Source organism: Mytilus trossulus, chromosome 5 (genome assembly GCF_036588685.1).
Source record: "Mytilus trossulus isolate FHL-02 chromosome 5, PNRI_Mtr1.1.1.hap1, whole genome shotgun sequence".
Taxonomy (NCBI): Eukaryota; Metazoa; Mollusca; class Bivalvia; order Mytilida; family Mytilidae; genus Mytilus; species Mytilus trossulus.
The window spans coordinates 38,417,177-38,440,991 of NC_086377.1; the positions used below are offsets into that span (position 1 = coordinate 38,417,177).

Genomic DNA, 23,815 nt, shown 5'->3' on the forward strand with positions numbered 1-23,815 from the left:
TAAATTTGTGTATCAGATGTTGTTTTGATGGGTCTTTGCTTATTTTTGTCATAAATTGTAATTCATAACAATATAAAAAGAGGTCCGCAATAAGTGGTGCACAGTTAGTCCCCATTGGAATTCCGATAATCTGACGATATATGGAATCCCCAAAGCGAACCAAAATGTTATCTAGTAAAATTTCAAGGGCATATATAGTATCAAAGCATGTCCAATTAACATAGTTTTTTTGTTTATTGCTACTAAAAAATGACCTAAAAGAGTTTGACCATATATATTCACATTCTGATTTTTTGAATGCCCATTTAATTAGGTGTGTGGTTTTTTTCTTAATGAGAATGTGAGGCAATGTGGTATACAGGGTAGAAAAATCAAAACTTTGAACAGATTCAAAATCACCAATATAAGCATGCAATTTATCAATTACTTCCAACGAGTTCTTGACACTCCAAAAGTGATTTATTCCACTTTTTTCGAAGGCCTTATTTGAACAATTTATTATAAGGCTTTTAATTGTACCAAGTGTGCTGGTAAGAAGAATAGACAATTTAGTAGTTGAACAATGGCTTGAAGACGAAATAAATCTATATTTGTAAGGGGTTTTGTGTAGCTTCGGAAGCCAATACATAATTGGGACTTTTATTGTATTTGGCTCTGCTTGTAAAGCGGTGGCTAAAAGTTTATGTTTGTTACAGATTTCGTTTTCTGAAAATGGAGTCAGTTGGTGAATTGGTGATTTCCTTTTTCAGAACCTCAATGTAAAATTTACGTCAAACAATAATAATATTATTAGCAGCTTTATCGGCCGGGACAAAAACAAATTCCTTGGCTAGTTCATTTAGTTAAGGTTTGATACGAGAAATAGGTTTATTGTGGTTATTGTTAATAGTAAAATGTTCTTGAAAATGTTGAATACGTATATCAACTATCTTCATTACTGAATTAAAAAAAGTGTCCAAAGATTTTTTGTCAGCTTTTTTCCCGTTTTATCCATTTCATACAGTAAGTATTGAGTGATTCGTGGATGATATTACGACACTCGTTCCTATTAATAATTGACTGGACGATATTTAGGTCCTTTACTGAAGAATGATTTTAACTCTCGGTCTTGAACGATGTTAAGATCTCCTGTTATAACACGGGAAATGGGTCCATAAATATATTCGGAATTACGGCAATTACATGAAGAAGGTGTTTTTTCACTGATATTAACATCTTTACACAACTGAATATAATTAAACACAAATTTCCGGGTAGATGTCTTGTAAATATAACAAATAAGAGGTAGCTCAGTATTGTCAAAATATCCAGGAATTTGTTCTTTAACAGAATGGTCGTTAAATATACCGGCAATATTTACAACATCAAAGCCTTTATTGACATACTTAATTTTAATAAAATGTTTTTTATGATCTTCAGGGCGATCAATTTTGGGATATAATTTAGAAAAACAATATGCCATAATAATTTTAACAATTTCATACTTAGGACTGCTATATGAAATTGTGTTGCAATCCTCCAAAATTTTATTTAACTGATTAACCGGTAACGAACAGAGTTTTGTTAACAGATAATGTCTGCCGTTGTTTTTAAAAATAGAAATTAGGTCCGAAATATTGGTATGATTGGCCCGAAATTTTCTTTGATTGCGATTTGTTCTACGACTGTGAGAACGGTTTTTACGAACAGTTTTAGAAACTATATCCAAAATGTTAACGGAATTGGTTCTAGATATATTACCAATTCCATGATATAATCATTTGGACCGAGAGGGTAAATGCAGTGTTTTGCTTAATATATTTTATATGTATTTCTTCCACAAAAAAATATTTGCTAAGAATATAAGAATATATCAATTATAAGGGTATTTCTTGTATATTGCTGTGACATTCATTATCATGCTTGATCTTTCACTATAAGACAATCTTTTTTCTAGGAACATCTGAATAACATTTCAAACGATGATTTGAAAAGGATGGTAATGAGGTTTTATCATAGACAACCCTCCATTATTTTGGATATTATTGATGTAAGGGACGCTAGAAATGGCAGTCCAGAAATACCACCAAACAGAGAGGTTCCGTCATGGTGCAAATGCAGTTTTTGCCCAGAAATGACCAATGAAATTGAAAGTGTGCTGCAAGCAGACACCAGTCAACTGTCACTGACGGGCGCATCAAAAGTATTATTGTATAATTTACATTGTCACAAACAAGATATTGTAATTTAAAAATGATACCAGAACCCTTTTGTTACAATTTATAAATATCTAAGTCGGTCTCTTCCTTTCAAAATATTTTGTTTTTGGTAATAAGAAGTAAATTTAAATCTTCTTAACTTTTCTTTGGACAGAATATAAATATGGGTTGGGTTTAGGCATATCTAAAATATCTGCTATTTTTGTTCCTTTTACATTGCCAAATGCAAAGGTCATTTTTGCGGCAATGCCTTTCATGCTTCTTCCTCGGGTATTTTTTAGTTTTTTTTTAGTAAAGTCATAAGTTTTCCGTCTCCTATGTTCCTACTCAGAACTACTGGGCGGGGCCCTACATTTTGTTGTTTTTTGGTGTTCTTCACCATGATATATTTTGCATTTGAATGGCAGTAGTGTAACCAACCTATATGTGTGGTGACATTTTGACTGACAGTTCTCTGCAATAGAAATAGTTTTACCATGTAGTCATCAATAACTATCTATTAAGGGAGCATGCAATTTTTTACTTTTTTTTTTATAAATGCTATGTGGCTTCAAAAAGAATTGCACCCCAAGGTGACTGGGGTATAGAAATATGGTCACTTGGTCTTCTACCAACTGGCAATAAAACGCTTGCCGAAGTGGGGCGTCCGTTTGGCTGTGCGGGATGTATCAATTTCGCAGTCACGTCCGGTCAGAAGTGTTGAGGGGTCCGTAGGTGTCCTGTTGCAAGGAAAATATTCTGTCCCTATCCAATATACCCTCATTTTCCAGTGGCAGTCCACATTTCCCCTACCATCATTCCAGATGGCCTCTATTGATTCAACCTACCTACTGTATTTATTGTGAAATTGGTCTCGTCCTGAATATGCTTAAAATATTTGCCACTGGACGTTAAGCAGCCAACAATCAATTAAAAAGAATTGAAGAAGTTATGCTATTTTGCTTAGTAATACATGTTAAAAAAATGATCAATCATGAAATGCAATTAATTGACATTATCATTGATAGACAGGTCAAAAACATTAAACCCTTCAACTATTATAAATATTTGATTGTTAATAATCAATTCAATAGGAAACTGCATCTTCTGATGACAGGTCTGGCTGTGTCTTTAACGTTAAACGAAGCGCACATGTATTTACAAAAGTACTGGCTGCAAAACATGGATTAATTTGTGGAATCCAATTGCTGGAGCCGTCTTTAACTATACATAAGAACAGCAACATCAAATCAGGTATATAAGTACTAGTGCCTATAATAGAGGAATTCTGACTTATTTTCATAAAGTGTCCATATTTTATACCCTTTGGTCTATAGTTTTACAGTAAATTTAGTACATAAAAAAAATAGTAACTTAACATGCATGAAACCTGACTGAAAACAGTAGTTAAAAGTTTGATCTTCCGTTATGCTGTAGGAATCTTCTTGAATCTTCAAAAAGACGGAAAAAACTTTCAAACATGAACTCTATCCTTAAGCAATTATACGTTTTCTCAATGTTCATGCACAGGGTTACAGCTTAAAATATGTTTGTTTATCCCAGCCTAACTCCTCGGAAATTCGCTCCATCTACATCTCAATCTCGCTTGTTCTAGGCACCAGCCTGACAATTTGCCCATCTAAGTAGGTCTCACATTGCGCTCCTTTGTCCAGACAGATTTAGATAATCTATTTCTGATTTCAGACAGACAAATGAAACTGGAGAATACTAATGGCCACTGCTGTAGCAAAGGGGACATTAAGTGTTGCCCAGGTCTGTCCTGTCGACCGTGCATCACCAAAATTGGTTTTCGCTTTAACTTTATTATGCCTCAACCAAATGTTATAACACTTATTCACGTAACAAGATAACGACCGTTAATTTACCTAATTTTATTCTTGTGTATCGTTGGAGCGCAGTCTGAGACCTATCTTTGACAGTCAAGGGTTTCAATCCATTCCCGTTCTCTTCACCCTTGGCGGATGAAGCCAACATTTTTGTCACGCCCATTCCGAATACATTATTCTTGACCAATGGTAGCACTTGAACTCTTCGATTTGGAGATAAAATCACGATAGCGTCTAGATTCTACACACTTGGTAAAGCCAGAAACAAAAATATTCATCAACATTTATGCATTTGAACAAGAAATATACAAAGGACCTTTTTTTAGTCGATTAAACATATCAAAATTGTCATTGAATGTGTTCGTATGTTTAAGGATATAAAGAAAGACTTGTTGTACCAAAACACGTGGCAATTGTTTACAAACACTTTCTACATTTACGGCTGATCATGTAACAGGCGCTTTTTGAATATGGTCCTTTTTATAAATTTTCTGTTTACAAAACTGAATTTTTCGAAAAACTAAGGATTTTCTTACCCCAGGAGTAGATAACCTTAGCCGTATTTGGCACACGTTTTTGGAATTTTGGATCCTCAATGCTCTTCAACTTTGTATTTATTTGGCTTTTTAACCATTTTGATCTGAGCGTCACTGAAGAGTCTTATGTAGACGAAACGCGCGTCTGGCGTATAAAATTATAATCCTGGTACTTTTGATAACTATTTGATTAGATGCAGCGCGTTTCGACCGAAATCAAAAGGACCAAGTTAATAGGATTAAATCATAAGAACATTTTAACTTTGTACTCAGGACACTCAAGTTGTATTGGAAAACAATTGGCTATGTTTTTTTTTGTTCCAGTTACTTTTGTTTCAATTTTTTTGGAGAAAAAAATAATTTGTTTTTGACCCTGAGAAACAAAAATTGTTTGTTTCACCCTGAGCTGCCACTATATGTAATGCTAAAATTGAAAGACAAAAATTGTTTTCATCTTGTCGCAAAAAAAAAATTAAAAATAGATTGTTGTGAAAAACAAAGTTTGCGTAAAAAAAATTAATACCCCCTCTCTCAAAATAATAGTACAATAAAAGGTTAATGATAACTAATATGAACCATGAAGCTTTATTTTATATATTTCAGACCCATATTTGTTTATTGTTAAAGAGGGATTCTTGCAAACAAACCAGATACATTGCAAGATTACATTTTTTTTTTATCAGTTTGAAAAAAATCGTATTAAAATGGCTACAGGACCTTAAACACTTTGAGAATTACTGACGAATTCATAAAGGACTGAAAGTAAGAAGACATGGAGTGACAATTATTTTTTTACCGCACACAGGTAATGCAAAATAAAATTGACGTTAACAGTTTTAATGTAATTTTTATGCAGTAATACTGTGGTTCCCATCTATTTTAAGGTTCATCATAACAAACGGACAAATATGGCTGTATTTACATGCCAAAAATTACTCTGAGTACAGACTTACCTGTTAAGTTGGAAAAGTTTTAATGCCTAGCATCCACTAGATATGAAAAAGTTAAATCCATTTTGTGTTTCAGAAAGATAAAATCTCTATTGGATTTTGATGGGCATTTTTTTTCCTTCATGCAAAAGCCTGAAAAGGTGTGAAAATTGACTAAGTTGTAGAACAACTATGAGATGCTCCCTCAGGTAAAAAACCGGTTTGTATTGTTTTTATTGTCCTTAATTGACCATAGACACCAGGTATCTTCACAACTATAGGTGAGTTAAAGAGTTTATCTGAGTCAGTGAGTGGACAGTATCAAAGTAATGCAGGTGTTTGTTTATTTTTGCACCTTCTGAAGAAAGGGAAAAAAAATGCCCAGCAAAAACCAAGAAAGATTTTATCTTTCTTAAACACAAAATGCATTTAACGTTTATATATCTAGTGGATGCTAGGCATTAAAACTTTTCAAACAGCACAGGTAAGTCTGTACACAGAGTAGTTTTTGAGGTAAAAATACGGCCATCTTTGTCCATTTGTTATGATGAACCTTAAATACCTCATATTCAGGAAAGTGTTATTCTTTGTAACCGAATTGAATGTTAATAAAAATAATGACGAAATTTTAATGTTGATACAGACAATGTATGAAGTTATGGTACAGTATTTTTAGTATCACAATTCATCTCATTAACAGAAAGCAACATTATAATTCTTTACTATGTGTTATCCAACAAGAATAGAAACCATTATAAATTAAAAAAAAAACAACATAGATTAGGTACAACAATATAACATAAGAAGGGTCAAATTTCATATATACCTGAGGCAGTATGCAAACTGACTGTTCTTTCCAGTGCCAACTCCTTATATATTTTTTGAGCTCTTCTGGATCTTTTAAACATGCTGCCATGTAGGGTGGTCTTGTAATATATTTTGAACGTAAATTAAATCGATTCAGTATATAATTTGATAAATACAATGTTCGAATTATAAATATTACTTGTTTTGCTCATTGGCTTTTCAAACCTTTTAGTTAAATTGTAAATACTTTGACATTTTGCTGTGCGATATGGTTTGAATGATCTCGTATTAATTAGGGCCATCCAGGCTGAATGCCTGTTAGTTCCTACTAATCAAAGTTCATGTGTGTCCCACAAACTACAAACATGCTATACAGAGCTAAACTCGCTCAAATTGGCGTCCCTGTTTATGCTTCGGAAAGTTCAATCTTTTCGTATGAACAATACGGAAATCCGCCTTTTATTCTCGACATCGGCAGTATGATGTCATGACAGAAACCAATATATAATTATTATATACACTTGTAATGTAACTGCAGTTTCCTAGTTCTTAGTATTTCTCTGACCTTGTCGTTAGTAGTGCTACCATCTATTTTAATATGGAGTTTGTTCTTACAAATATCATTTAACATTTATTAACTCCATTTGGAAATTTTTTGAGGATGCCATGCATATTCTTATTTGTGAAAACAATGAATATCTTTACTTAATAGATAAAAGATGCGGTATGAGTGACAGTGAACGAAACAGTCCTTGTTGTAGTCATCTTGTTTCTATATGGAATATACTTAATTTCTCATTCTTCGAATATAAATTGAAAAAAAACTTCAGTGACCGTGCTTCAATTCCCCAGTCAACATTAGGGATTTAAGATTGAGGACATTAACATACCAGTACTTGTGCACAATTCACTACACTAATTACAGGCTGACCTTGTGAACAAAATTTAATGAAAATTAATAGTTGTCGACCAATCTTTGCATTTATCTGGTCTGGTTTCTTGTTCATGTACACACTATTAAAAGTCACCCACGTCAATACCTTAGCTTTGAGTCGAAATACCGGTTTTATAATTTGGAATCTTGAAAGACATACATTTTATAGTTGACACGTATTTGAAAAAGAATCACAAATATTGGTATAGCAAGATAGTTTATTGCGTCTTCTCTGGACATGGATTAGATGGAAAAATATAAAGGTGAACGAAGATGCACAAGAATATGGCCAGAATAGTGATGGTGTAACCAGCACACTTGTTACCGTAACTCGGATGGTAGTTCAAAGGGAATGGAGTCTGATATGGTAAAATGTAGAGAGTGAAGGCTGTACAGTGGATGCATTAGTTGGGGATGAGGATTCGACAACAATAGGACGAGTGCGGGCACAAATATTGAAAATATTTCTTATAGAAATCACCTTAAGAAGACACTTGAAAACAGTTTGAACTCTCTCGAGAAAATCATTCTGATTTAACTGTTAAAATCATCAAATATTTACATACGTAGTTGTTTTGACTGTTACAATCATCAAATATTTACATAGTTGTTATAACTATATACTTGCCTAAGGTGAAGGTCATTCAGAAGAACTAGCAGAAGATCTCAATTGACTTTTGAAAGATCCCTATGGCGATCACCAATTCTGCTCTAGTAAATGGTGTAGATTTCTTTTTTTTTTTTAAACGATAAATCTTTTATTGCACATTTCTTTGCTGTTTAACAAATTACTCGACTCACAGCATTCAGCCGGGTATCCCTGTGAATTAGTTACTGTTTAACCAGGGAGATTATACAGTAAATTTATATTCATATGTATATATATATATATATATATATCAATTATGATTAGTTATTATAAATACAATACATTGATTTTAACAATTTGTCTAAGTTCTTAGTTCTGTGGAGGTCATCATAATGTAACGTAAATACGGAAGTTGTACTATTCATTATCCGATGTTGGTTATAATTTAATCATTGACCCTTAACCTTAATCGGCATAATCTCGTGAAAATTGAGATGATCGAATGATTGAAGGATAACACGTGGAATGATTTCATGAACAAAGGATCTAAATTGAGTATTTCTAAAGGTGAGTTTTGTTATATATTCCTATTGACTTATGATAAATTGATCAAGAAGGATTTGTTTTCCCTAAAGTATTAGATATTTTCCAGTAATTAGAGATAATTAGACAGTAGATAGTATGGGGTCAAAAATCATGTCCTACAGGTAATCATTGACCATGCGTCACATTTGAACATCTTAAAATAATACATTTGTTTACATTTGAGTTTTTCTACATAATATATATAGTAATACAGAAGAATGATCATGCGCAATAATACATTATGGTTATATTTTTTTATAAACATCATTAAAAAATCTACTTGTTGTTTTATCAAGAAGTTTCATATTTTCATAATGTTGTTTAAATTCTGTTTTAAATATTCTATAGACATCAACATTGTTTTGTTTATACTCTGATGCATATGTAGATTTATGAATAGAGAATAATATTACAGTAAGAAATAGATTAATGTCATAATAATTTTTATCATATATTTTGTAGCCTAGTATTAGATTTTTGAAGGTGATTATGTGTGTTCCCATTTTTATTTTATCAAGGAGTATTTTGACCTTTTTCCAAAAGTTTTTAAAGTATTTGCATGAAATGAAAAAATGTTCATAGTTTTCTAATTGGTTGCAAATATGGCACTGGTCATCATTTTTCAGATGCCAGGTGTACAATAGTTGTTTACAAGGAAGTATATAATGAAGTAACTTCCATCTGAATATTTTTAGTTTGTTTACTTGTAAACTATTGAATATAAAGTTCAGCATTTTGTACAAATGGCTTGATGAATCTAATTTTAATTGTGTTTTCCATTTTAGAAAGCCAATTGGTGTTTTTTCCAGTATATAACATGAGCTAATACTTTTATAAATTTCTTTTGATGGAAGGTTTTCAATTCTAATCATTTTTGTATTATTTTTTGTTTTTAAGTATAGCCTTTTATCTGTTTTAACTTGAGTATTGCGCGAGTTATCTGATTTCATTATCATTTGCCATTTTTTTGGTATTGCAGCTCTTATTCTAGATATTTCTGATATCCAGTTGGATTTGAGGGTCAATTTATCTAATACTGCCTTTTGTGATATATTTCCTGCTTCATCTATTATATCATTAATAAATAGAATTCCATTGGTTATCCAATGTGAGAATATTAAACATTTGTTTTGAAATTTTATATGTTTATTGCCCCATATGTATTGTTGTCTTATATTAATAAAATTTGTACTGTTGGTTTTTATTTCAGAGATATTTTTTTATCTTAAACCAACTTTTGACTATTTCTAAATAGAAAAGAGGGATTGTTTTACTGAGTTTTGGGATTGCTCTTATGCTACCTGGATTCATGTTAAATAAAGAAAAGTTTTCTCCAAATTTATTGAAAAAGAAAAGGGGGATGACTTTCCAGTTTGCAAATTGTGTTGATGTTAAACGTTTGACCCAAGATAATTGTATAGCTGATAAAAAATCATCAATGTTAATCATTTTAAGGCCTCCTTCCAAGTAATCTTTACATAGCGTGATTCTTTTAACTTTTTCTTTTTTATTACCCCAGATAAAGTTGTAAATCAATTTTTTAAATTCATTTAAAAATTCTTTGGAAATGGTTGTTACTGATGCCAAGAAAGTTAAATTTGGTAAGATGAGAGATTTAATTACTGTTATTCTACCTATCATTGTGAGATTTCTTCTGTTCCAGCTATTGATTGTATCTTGAGACTTTCTTAGAATTTTTTCAGTATTTAATTTGTCACATTCATTTTTATTAAGTCCAAAGTATACACCTAGGCTTTTAATAGGTTCTTTATTCCAGTTAATGTTTTCATATTTATCTTTACAGCTTTTAAGTCTGCCTAGCCATATGCCTTCTGTTTTCGATCGGTTGAGTTTAAGACCTGAGAGCGTTCCAAATATTTCAATAATATTCAGAGCATAGCTAATTTCTTGCTTGCATTTTAAAAAAAGAGTTGTGTCATCGGCTAATTGTGAGATTTTCAGACTATGTGTTTTGGAATCTAATTTTATTTGAAATCCCTTAATACCAGTATCTTGTCTTATTTTGCATGCAAGAATTTCTACTGCTATTGTGAAAATTAAAGAGCTGCACGGACAGCCTTGACGTATCCCGCGAGATACATTGTAAGTTTCTGAAATCCACCCATTATTTAGCATGCAGCCTTTAATATTCTTATATAATGTTTTAACCCATTTAATAAAAGAGTTTGGTAGACCAAATTTTATAAGGGCTTCATACATAAAGTCCCATTCTAGCGAATCAAAAGCTTTTGAAAAATCAATAAAGAGTAATGCACCATCTATGTTAAAAGTTTCCGTATAGTCTATAATGTCTTGGATTTGGCGTATATTAAAACCAATATATCTATTTTTGATATACCCATTTTGATCTCCATGAATTATTTTCAGCAGTATTGGTTTTAAGCGCTGGGCTATTGCATATGCAATGAGTTTAGTATCTACATTTAATAGCGTAATTGGTCTATAATTATCCAGTGACAAAGGGTCTTTTTTTTTGTAAATTAAAGAGATGATACCTATCTTTTGTATAGTTGTTAGTTCTCCGTCATCATAGCATTTATTAAAAACTTCAACTGTAAATTCTTTTAAATTACTCCAAAAAGTGCGATAAAATTCTACGCTTAACCCATCTATTCCTGGAGATTTGTTTAATTTCATGTTGAATATTGCTTTAGTGCATTCTTCTATAGTTAAGGGCCCCCCCCAAGGAATCACTTTCTTTTTCTGATAGTTTGTGATCAATGTTGGTTTCGTTTATATAATTTTTTATATCATTTAAGTTTGGAGAAGTGCTTTTATATAAATTTTCATAGTATGATCTTTCTATATTTAGGATTTCTGCAGAATCTGTTACTATTTTCCCTTGATTATTTTTTAGCGCTGTAATGCTCTTTTTTGTTTGTCTTGATTTTTCAAGGCCAAGGAAATATTTAGTATTTTTTTCTCCTTCTTCTAGCCATTGTACTCTAGATCTTATTTGTGCACCTTTAACTTTATTTAAATAGAGGTGTTCAAGTTCATTTTCAATGTTTTTAATTTCTTTTTTTATAATTTGGCTTGCATTTGTTTTCTCATTTAGTTTTCTTAATTTTATTTCTAAATTTTTTATATCATTTTTATTTTCAGATGATCTTTGTTTGCAGTAAGTAAGAGTTGCAGTTCTTACCTCTGATTTAAACATATCCCAGAGTGTTTTTAAATTTTTGGTGAGTATTTGTACTTTATAATTTTTGATTAAATCATTTATGAGGTCAATATATTTTTGCTCTTTAAGTATACTATTGTTAATTTTAAAGAAACCCCTGCCTCTTTCTTCTGAATTTTGTCTAACTTGTAAAGAAATGGATTGGTGATCAGTGTATGAGATCATTGCAGGTCTAATATCTGCTTTTATAACATGCGGTCTTATATCAGGACTAATCAAGAAGAAGTCAATTCTGCTCGCTATGTTTGTTTCATTTTTCCTTCTCCATGTGAATTGACTAGTATTTGGATTAAGTTCTCTCCATATATCTGTTAAATTATTTTTCTTTATTAGTTTTTTTAAGCTATTTACTGGTTTGTAGTTTCTTGGGATGATATTAGTTTTTCTATCATTAATTGAGAGAGTTTCGTTCATATCACCTCCTAATATAAGGATACCCAAACGATTGTTTTCAATTATATTTTGAACCTTTTTGAAAAATTTGTTTCTATTTTTGTGTAGATTTGGAGCATAAACATTTATTAGAGTAAAAATATTGTCATTTATTTCTATGTTTATCAAAATTATTCTACCTTCATTATCTTTTATTTCGTTTATTGTTTTACATTTTAAATTGTTTTTGACAAAGATTGAAACACCTCTTGATTGTGTGTTACCATAACTATGAAACATTTTGCCATCAAACTCTTTATTTATTGTTTGTTCAATATTTTCTATAAAATGTGACTCTTGAATGAAAAGAATGTTACATTTTTGATTTTTTGTCCATAGTTGTAATCTTTCTCTTTTGTTTTTTTGGCCTAAACCTTGACAGTTTAGTGATATTATATGAAGATTTTCACCCATTGTTTAATTTAGAGTTTATATGTGTAGTTGATATCAAAACTACAAAAATTTACAAGGAGACATATTTGTTTCACATCATATTCACAAAGTACTTTCATTAAATGTTTGGTTTTAAAGTTACACAGTATACTATAAAAACATTGGTACATGTACATGATTATTTGTGATTTAAATATATACAGTACTGGTAAACAAAATATGTGCACATACTTCACAATGTTCATGGAAGAAAATGAGACATAACAACACAAATATATATAAGCATTCATACATGTATTTAAACACATATTTTCATTTAAGTGTCCATGTACATTAGATTTTACTATTGCTTTTTTGCCATAATTTGAGACTATAAATATATAAAAAAAAAAAACCAGATATATTTTTTTTGTATCATGTATAATAATTTCATAATTATTTATTTGTAGGTTTGTTATTTTAACAGTATAATGAGATTGTAGGACTATGTACATGATGTAGGCGTTTACCATGTTTACAGTATTTACGGAAACAATTGGAGTAGTTATTGTTTGCATAACATACAGAATCAGTACTTGCATTTTTATACAGAGGAACATGTTAGATGGTGATACATGTATTTGACTTGCGATGGATTGACAAAAGATTTTTATATTGTGGATTAAATTGGGCATTTGAAATATTTCTAATGTGTGGATTACAAGTGATATCCAAATGTTGTTTACATGATGTAAAATAGGACTATGAATATGTTCTACTATTATAAGGATTAAAATGGACGGATAATTTGTTATAAAGCAAGGATGTATCATTGAGAAGTTGTTGCAGATAGTTAGCGAGATAAACAGAAAAATTGAATTCAGATATATGTGGATTAATGAAATGATATCTATCAGGGAAAGCTTCTTTATAAACTTTAAATTTGTTGGATCTATTTTATTTTTATTTCTGACAGCTATTCTATTTTCTATAAACAGTTCAAAAATATATTTATGTAATATGTTTATTGTATTTTGATTCTGTATTATTAGCGTCTTAATAAATTTGATTATCGATACAATTTTTCGTATGTATTTTTCATAAACAGGGAAGGCTGTTTTGGTGATTGTTTTATCACAACTTGACTTGTTCTCATCTCTTGTTTGTTGGATCGCATATTGAGAGCAGAAACATTTATTCATTGGTTTGAGGAATGGGGTTATTTGAAAATCGTTCTTTTCCATAATAAACAATATTATACACAGTTCATTACATATATATACATTTTCATTCACATGATTAATATTTATTTTATTACTTATTTCAAGGTATATATAATCTAGAATTATATCACACTTTGACTTTTTTGTATTTTTTTTTTGCATAAAAAGAAAAATAGACAAACAAGTAAAAAATATAATACAATATTTACAGTTATTCATGGTTGTGTTTTAATTTGTAATTGTTAGGAGTTTTCAGATGTCCTTGGTTTTGTTGAGCCAATATCTCGGTCATGCAAAGTGTCGGTTGGTGTTGTTGCAGACCGTTTTGCTGTTTTTTGCTGCCGGGTTGTTCCAAGATATTTGTCCAGCGGACCGTGAGTTGTTTCATGGGATTTGGATACTTTTTTCTTTTTCTATTTTTTTTTTTGATTTTGTTCAGGAGACTGTTCTATGGGTGCCTCCGACTCTGATTTAGATATGTCTTGTGTTGGTACATCCACTTTACTGATATCTTTGGTAAGTTTGGTAATATTACTGGTTTCTTTATTCTGTGGAGTATCATCAGTATGTGAGAGATTTTCAGTCGATTGAGATGTGACAATCTCCTCATCTTTCTCCAATTCATTTTCACTTCCTTCATCTGACTCTTCTGTTGAATCCTCTGAGGCAATTTGACTATTTTTATCAAATTCAGAAATGCAGTTCTTTGAGATATGTCCGTTTTCACCACATGTCTTGCATTTCCAATCATTGCTACAGTTTGTTTTTTTGTGACCTTTTTGCAAGCATTTGGAGCATTCAATGTCTGTGTTGTTCTCATTTATTTGTCCTTTATAAAATATGAGGCCTCGGTACTTGCCAATTTTTACGTTTCTTGGAATTGTGGGTGGAAAGGGTTCGCAATGAAAAATTCTGTCACCTGTTTGACAGTTTGTCATAAACCCATCGATCCTTAATCTTTCTCTGTGATAATTGAGTATGTTGAGGTGCCAATTTTGCAGGTATCTTATCAATTGGCCATCATCGGCGGACAGTGGTATATTTTTCATCCTTATTCTCACAGTAGTTGGACTCTCTTTTTGTACATATCTTGGGTTTCTAGGGTATACTTCAATGCGTTTTTTCCTTACTGTAATTGAATTAACCACAAGTGTATTCCTGTCTTCCTCATTGTCTGGGTAGATGCGCCAGACGCCTCCAATTACCCTCTGAAGCCCGTTTAGATGGCTAGCTGGTATTGTGAGGTCAATACATCTAAACAGTTATGTGTGTGTTAGGTAGTTGTTTTTATCGGGTTTTGAGCTACCGAAAATGTCAGATTCAAGAATAAATACAGGCTTGATGTTGAAATATTCAGCGTCAGGTTCTGCATTATCTTTGGAAAAGTTGTTGTTGTTTTGTTTCAGTGCCGAGACATAGGAGCCGGCCATGGTGTAGATTTCTTAGTCATCCAAAGTCTGTTTATAAATCACTGTGACAAGTTCGAGTCTTTAAAAGCATCTTTAATTATTCGGAAGGATATGCTCAGAATAGCATTAAATTATCAACTGTTGGTAATACTCAAGCTTATGAGAGTTTCAGAACAAAGTTGTCATCGCTAGGTCTATCTGTTTGTATGTCCACACAATGTCGGTTCATGTCAACGCTTTGCATTCCATAAACTTTCTGTTTCTGGGTCTTCCTTTTATTATTGGTATTTTTTTTTATACTTGTCAAACAGAACATTATGACCGTAGCAGATTTCTGCTGATCAATGTCCATTTGAAGGGACCAAAACAAACTTAAAAACAGATACCTTCCAATCAAGATTCAGAATAATAAGGTATTGGTGCCAATGTATAATTTTTCAATAGGTGGAAAGTTTAATTTTATATTTAAAGCCTGTTGATAATTGCATTTTGTATCGTCTTTCAAATTATTATTGATGTTATATGTTAGTTCAAAAAATTGGAAAATACATAAATATTCGATCAACAAATTTACAGTACACGAAAGAGTCATTGAAAAATTTCTTAAAGTAAAATGGATTGTTCCCATCGGGCAGTTTAACTTGTGAGTCCACAGTTTCAGTCACATTATTATTCCTTGGGTTGCATAGATTAGATGTTTTGATTCATACATAAAATAGACATATTTGAATTGATCAGAGCAAAGAAATGAGTAGAGACTTCCGACTTATAAACTACAAAAAGTTTGAGTTTCATAAATGTTGACTAGGCTAGCGTATTTACGTTTTTCAAGCGGCAAATCTTAATAGAGTGTATCTCATATTGTACTCGATGAACATTTGATACTCTCCTGATGGTGAATCGCTTTTAGTTTTCAAAGTAGTTGTGATGAGAAACAGGCTGGTAACTCACTACCCAACTTTACTTTGTTGTTGATAAAAGTGCATTTTAACTTGTGTGAATTGTAATATAAATACAAATCAAACTTCATTGTCAGGCGTTTGCAAATCAAATTAGTAAATCTAGTCCCATGGTTCCTTCCTTTCTCTTAAATTGAGAATATTTTTTTTTTCAAAATATTTCTCCTTTCAGAAGTAATTTAAAGAACCTTAAATCAGGTAATTATGATAAATGCCTTTATGAAGACAGCACAACTGATGAAGATTGCACTATGAACAATAATGATGCTAATATCCCTTTATATGATGGTGCGAATATTACACTAGGGCATCTTTGTTGTTACTTGCTTTATTGTTCTAACAAAACAACATAGTAGGAGAAATTATTGAACACATTTTAAGTTATTTGATTAGCATTACCGTGCACAACACTCTTTATTTCCGCAATCTTAAAAAATATCTTATTAAACATTTTTATTGTTCAAATTGTCTACTTTATTTAGAAGACTATGCAGTTGCAATGTGTCCGAACAAAATGTGCAACAAAATTTGCAGGGCACCCTATTCCTGGTAAAATGGAAAGGCTATCAACTTGCTGATTGTACCTGAGAGCCAATCACTCACATTCCTAAACCAGATTTGGAATTATTTATTAAACCAGAAGTCTGTGCTGGCAAATTATCCGCATATGCTTATATTCTACAGGAGGCTGTACAACATCGCATTTCATCGATAAATTTAAAGATTAGTATTTCATTCCCTACAGATGTATATAGGTATGTCTTCGGTGTTGATGCCAACAACAGTCTACTTTGCCTAGAAGATTTCAGCAAACAACCTTTAAGTAGTAACTGGTATTTTAAACTTAACTTTCCAGTACGTGTGCGTAGCATTGTCCGAGAAAAAAACATCTTCACCTTATCAGACAACAAGGTTGTGAAAAATAAGGTACCATCTGAAAAACTTCAGATAACATCAGATGCAGTTGTATATAGTGTTTAAAGAAAAAAACTAATAGATTCTACTGTTGTATATAATGTATGTTTAAAGACTAGAAATTGATAGATTCTATTGTTGTATATAGTGTTTGACTGTTCGTTTATAATTAAACAAACCATATCAGTATGTATTTTAAACATGTTAATGCTGTATAAGATTTTTACATGTATATGGGTTTATACAATGTCTTCCATATTGTCACCAATTGATAATTTTAAATTTCAAGACAATGTTAGACTTTCACCTGATCTTAGTCCTTGTTTTAGTAACAGGAAACATATAGATGCCTCTGCTGGTGGACGTTTCGTCCCCGGGGGTATCACCAGCCCAGTAGTCAGCACTTCGGTGTTGACATGAATATCAATTATGTGGTAATTTTTATAAATTTCCTGTTTTCAAAACTTTGAATTTTTCGAAAAACTAAGGATTTTCTTATCCAAGGCATAGATTACCTTAGCCGTATTTGGCACAACTTTTTGGAATTTGGGATCCGCAATGCTCTTCAACTTTGTTTTTGTTTGGTTTATAACTATTTCGATATGAGCGTCACTGATGAGTCTTATGTAGACGAAACGCGCGTCTGGCGTACTTAATTATAATCCTGGTACCTTTGATAACTAGATACAACTGCTATAGCATTGACACTACATATATCTTGTGATTTTTTAATCAATGTTCAAAAATGTACATTTACATATGACCTTTCATTTGTTGACGTGTTTAATACAGTTTTCACTTTTAACAACTTAAAACATGTAGTAGGTTAGAGGCCAGATTTAAATCTGAGTGCTCAAGTATAATCGGTATTCAAAAGAAGTGTATAGGTGGTAGACAGAGACGATGTATTTTAAAAAAGAAAATCAATTTTGTTGTTTATAAAAATGAGTTGTATGATGTACAAGAATTAGAGTTTCAAGTTACGTCTTTTAATGACAAGCAGGTTGTTTTAGAAAAGAAATGTAGAGAATCATTTGAACGAGGTTAAATGTGTAAACAATAGTCTAGAAGATGAGGTCACCACATTAAAAGAAGAAAACACATACTAAAAACTAGGAATACATCACCTATAGAATATATTGACAATGTAATAATCAAAAAGTTTGAAAATGAAGGAAAAAAGGTTGATGAAATTCATCAAAGGCAGCAATTTAGGAAATTAAAAACATTCACTACTTTTTCTGAGCAAGCTTTGGTATTTGCTGAATCTTGTGGACTTAAACCACTTAAAATAGACTTAAAATCTGATAAGGGTAAATTGATCTCTATTGTATTAGGTGAAGATACATCAGAGAAAGAAAATAAAACTACTTATGCAAATCTAAACGATGAGGATAAAGACTTATTAAAGCAGGTTGTTTTTTACTTGATAACTTTTGCATAAGTGATGCAGCATATCATGAGTTTTCCATGATATGTGATGATCTTCCCAGAAAATATTTGGTAGTTCAGTGTAGGGAAAACATCAATAAAATTTATCATATAGAAAGACTCTCAGGAAACAAACCAGGTGTAACGATAAACTTAAATGGTGCTAGAGTCTCAAAAAATTCTAATTATGTAATTTTTTCACTAGCCGTTCTAAATGATGAAATAAATCTCTCCTATAATCAGCTAAGTACAGTTGCCATAGTAAAGTGTAATGAAAATTATGAAAATTTAAAGGAAACGTGTAAACCACTTTTTGATCAATTAAATATCTTAGTAAAAAATAAATTTGTAAAAATAAATGATAAGTCTTATGAAATTGAATTTTTTGTAGGAGGGGACATGAAGTTATTAAAGATTCTTTTAGGCTTAGGCAGTTCAGTAGGTGATTTTGCATGTTCCTTGTGTAAAGTTCATAAAAATGACAGACATGATATTAGTAAGTGTTGGAATTATTACCATACCCCAGAACTTTTTAGATTGTATGAGGAAATTTGTCAGTTGTCATGTCTGTCTAAAAACAATTTTGGTGTTAAACACAAACCTCTGCTTGAATTAAGCGAAAATCATTATGTCCCCGATGAACTTCATCTCCTGCTAAGAATAAGTGACATCCTTTGAGAAATTTAATTTTTGATAGTAAAGATAAAGATGATAAATATAAAAAAGAAACTGAAAGTAATGGCAAAAATCTGGAAAAATTAGTAGAAGTGATTCAGAGTTGTGGTGTTTCTTTTGATATTTGGGTACCAAAGGGTAGTTCATAACTTCACTGGACAAGTCTGTCAGGTGCAGAAAAGTTAAAAGTATTAAAAAATCTGCCTGAAAAGTTAAAAGACAGTTGTGTTTTCAATGTAAATACAGAAGATAAGGTTGTCAAGCTATGGACAATTTTTATCAACTGTATCTTTTTATTACAAGTGTAGAAAGTGCTAATTGCACAGTTGACCAGATATTTTTGAGGGTCAAAGGTTGGATATCAAATTTTTTAGAGTTGGGAGAGTTTCAAAAAGGTTTTTTTTTTTAAATCCAATATAACGCCTTACATGCATTGTTTAGTGTTTCATGTTCCGTTTTTTATCTCCAACTATGGTTGCTTGAAAAAAAAACCAGGACAAGGTGTGGAAAAAAACAATGACATTATCAAAACTATACACCAACGCAGATTTAATGCATATTCCATTTGTGAGCACACACTTGCTTTGACCCAAAGTCGTGGCGGCCTGAGGGACTACTTAGCAAAATAAAAACTAAAAAAGATGGTTATGAAAATATCCAGCTTTGGATTGTCTAAAACAAGAGGGGAAAAGGGCATCAAGTGCAACAACAAAAGGGAGGGGCTCTGCTAACTAACATTCATTAGAGTTGAATCATTATAGACTATACACTGAAGTTCAAAGACCTGATTTAAATAAACAACATTCCATCTTACTTTCATAGCTGGAATAATAAGAAAATGTTACGGCTGTGGACGATCATTGTCAGGTAAGCAAAGAAATATTCCAAATGCAATGCTGTGTTAATACGATATGATCATAGAATGTATCTAAGTCCAAGATCTAAAATATTGAAACAATCTATTTCTCTACAAAACACATATTTTTATCTGACTGTTGACTGTGCACCAAACACGGATCTTCAGTTTGAATTCAAAGATGTTTTAATCCATAATGAAATAAAGCAAAGTTAATCAGATGCGCATTTGGTTGATTATATAGGGAATCACCGGTTCATGTCTGGAGCGAAAAGTTCTGGCTCCGACATTGAATTAAGCTTTCATTATACAATAAAATTTGTTAAGATTATTTCTTTATATACTTATATCTACAGTATATCTAAAAATATATAATATTAACATGTTTACATTAATTATTTTATGCTTTTCAGTTTTATATTTACAATATACAGAACCTGTATAGTGTGTGGTTTGAACTGATTAACATCTATTTATTTTATCAAAGTAATCAAAAACAACAACATTTCTCATTTATTTAAGTGATTTAGTTTCTGAGGGTAGAGTAATGAAAGTTTTTCAGATTCTATGGACAAGCGATGGTGGCTTTATACATTCTCCTTATACATTTTCAATTAGAAGTAACAAACTGTTTAAAAAAGAAGTTATTAAATTAACATAAAAGAAAAAATTTAAGTGAAAATGTTGATTGACAATTTAGTTTTACAATACCATAGTCCATTGTTAACAAAAATATTAATGATTTTATTATTTTTATCACAAGACGTTTTTTAGCCTCTTTTGGATTCTAACATATTTTTGCCGAGAATAACACATACCTTTTATTAACTATGGGATAAATCTACCACAATTTGAAAATGAACATCAGCACTATATGTACTTTTATATATAAGTTTTGTGAGCTCGTGAGCTTGTGAGAAAATTACATGATCGACATCATAGTCCCGTCTCCATCTAAGCTGTCATAAAATGCTACCAAAACCATTGTCCAACTTTGATGAAAAGTCAAATATGACAAAAAATAACATAAAATCATTGTGTACTGCAATGATAAAAACATATATAAATATATTTCATTTCGTTTGAAATTGGGGTTTTCCCTTTAGGTATTTGTAGTTATTATATATAGATGGGAATTAGTGTAACTAGTTTTAGAACTAGTTCTGCAGGAGTATGCACTATTTATAAAGTCTGATGTTACGTGTACAAAGCACGAGAAAAGTTTTGGCGGTTTCTACGGGTGGGGTACTATATAAAGTTTGGCATTTAAATGAATTAGTATCGAAGGTGCTCGCAGTTAGGTCGTATAGTACGAAGTTAGTCACATTAATTTACGTTTATGATGTCCGATACTGGTTCCGACCATGATGATTTGAGACCGTCCAAAAGTAAAGAGAGTACATCAAATACCGAGTTGTCTACTGATGGTGCCGTATCGTTGTTTTCAACAGTTTTAACGAACGCTCTAGAACAGCAGAAGGTTAATTTAATCAAACATTTCGAAAACCAATTTATACAACCAGTGAAGTCAACCGGTGTTTCGACTCCAGATTTCGTTTTCAAGAGAGAGGGACATCGCATTCAGTACTTATTTAATACAGAAAGGTCCGACACGATTTCAAGAATAGAGAAACTGATAAGGTCCAAATCGTACGTTCAGGCGATGGAGGTGTTAGCAGAAGAGAAAGAAACCTTGCGGAAGAGGAACAAAATTGTGAAAATCGCCGACAAACATGGATGGGACACCGTTAATGAATATCTTGATAGTCCTTTGGCTGATGATAAGGATGATGCAGCCAATTTGCGTTCCGCTATTGCCAGTGCTTCTAGAAAAAGGAAAAGTTCAAAACCGTATGATCGGCCCAGCAATAAACCTACAGAAAGTGGAAATAAATTCAACGCAAAGAATTTTTTCGTGGGATTAGTCAAAACAGTGGATTCGGAGAAAATGCAGGTCAGTCGCAGAACAGATCCGGGAAATGCTTCTATTGCAATCAACAGGGACATTTCGCCAGATACTGTCCATTCAAGGCAAGTCCGTCAGCAACAGTCAGCACGGCCCCAAAGGAACAAGAAAAGTCACAGTAAAGAACCGACGTTAGATGAAGATACTACGAATGGAGTTGAGTATAATTTTGACTTTATTAACAATTATGAAATTAAATCTGGAGATCAAGTTATTAACGTTAAAGGGAATTTAAAACATAGTGTGTCTTTTTGGAAATCTGTTTTACAGGCAAATGATTTTATCTTAAATACTACAGAATTTGGCTATCGTATTCCATTTAATATTGAACCATGTTGTATTTATTTACCTAATAACAAATCAGCTCTTAAGCATGCCACTTTTGTTGAAAAGTCAATAGATGAACTTCTTACTACCAATTGTATTAATGAAGTAGAGTGTCCACCTTTTGTAGTAAATCCGTTAACTGTTTCGGTACAAAGCTCAGGTAAAATAAGACTTGTACTAGATTTAAGACATGTAAACAAATACGTTGAAAAACAAAAGGTTAAATTTGAAGGTGTTAATGAAGCATTATCTTTTGCACATAATTCAAAATACATGTATAAATTTGATTTAAGGCATGGTTATCATCACTTAGATGTGCATTATGATCATCAAAAATTTTTAGGTTTGTCATGGAAATTCGGCAATAAAACCAGATTTTTTACTTTCACAGTTTTGCCTTTCGGTTTGTCATCAGCAGGTCACATTTTTACTAAAACGCTTAGAGTTTTAGTAAAATATTGGAGAGCAATGAGTATTCCTATTGTGGTTTATTTAGATGACGGGTGGGGAACTGCAGAAAATTCAGAAATATGTGAAAATATGGCTTTACAGGTTAAAAGTGATCTAGAAAAATCTGGTTTCGTTGTAAATAATAAAAAGAGTGTATGGACACCTGTTCAAATTATGGAATGGCTAGGTTTTAATTGGAATTTAAAAGACGGAACTTTAGAAATACCTGTGAAAAAATTTGAGAATTTAAAAAACATAATATCTGCTTTATTTGAATGTAATATACATATCACTTGTAGAAATTTAGCTAAAGTGTGTGGAAAAATAATTTCTATGTTAACAGCATTAGGCAGTATTTGTCAAATTATGACAAGACATTTACATATGACTATTTGTTGTAGAGATTATTGGGATTCTTTTGTATATTTGAATGAAAATGTTATTCAAGAACTTAGATTTTGATATTTTTACTGTGAAAAAGTTAGTTTTAGGCATATTTCATATTTTCATAGAATGCCTGAGAGAATTGTTTTTTCTGATGCCAGCGAATATGCAGGTGCTGGTTATATTGTAGGTTCAAATAATGTCGCTCATTTTATGTGGGATAAATCAGAAAAAACCAAGAGTTCAACTTGGAGAGAATTAAAAGCAGAAAGCAATATTTTAAAGTCTGTACATAATCAATTGAGTGGAAAACTTGTAAAAATTTACACCGATAATCAGAATGTGACTAAGATTATTAGAAAAGGTAGTATGAAGTCAGAGCTTCAGGACATAGCTTTAGATGTTTTTAATATATGTTTAGATAACAATATTGTATTAGAAATTGAATGGATCCCGAGAGATAAAAATATTCAAGCTGACGAATTGAGCAAAATTTTCGATTTTGATGATTGGGGTGTTTCAGATATTATTTTTAAATATTTTGATAGACTATGGGGTCCATTCAATTGTGATTTATTTGCTGACAGTAGAAATAAAAAAGTATCTAGGTTCTTCTCAAAGTTTTTTACACCTGGTACTTCCGGTGTTGATGCATTTGCATATGACTGGTCAGCATTTAATAACTGGATAGTTCCTCCTATTTATTTGATTACTAGGGTTATTAATTATATGCTTATATGCAAGGCAAAAGGTGCATTAGTAATACCTAAGTGGAAATCAGCTGTGTATTGGCCTATGATTGTGAAT

General features: G+C 31.5%; 1 protein-coding gene across 1 annotated transcript; it reads left to right on the forward strand.

The window, feature by feature from the left end:
* Positions 1-21,223: 21,223 nt before the first annotated feature.
* On the forward strand, positions 21,224-23,086 carry LOC134717920 (uncharacterized). The gene has a single exon (XM_063580419.1). It carries the CDS (start codon positions 21,224-21,226, stop codon positions 23,084-23,086), a length of 1,863 nt encoding a protein of 620 aa, XP_063436489.1.
* Positions 23,087-23,815: the final 729 nt, after the last annotated feature.

What these genes read in the sequence shown, in the direction of transcription:
- LOC134717920 (XM_063580419.1), top strand. Translation starts at nt 21,224, where the DNA reads ATGTCCGATACTGGTTCCGACCATGATGATTTGAGACCGTCCAAAAGT.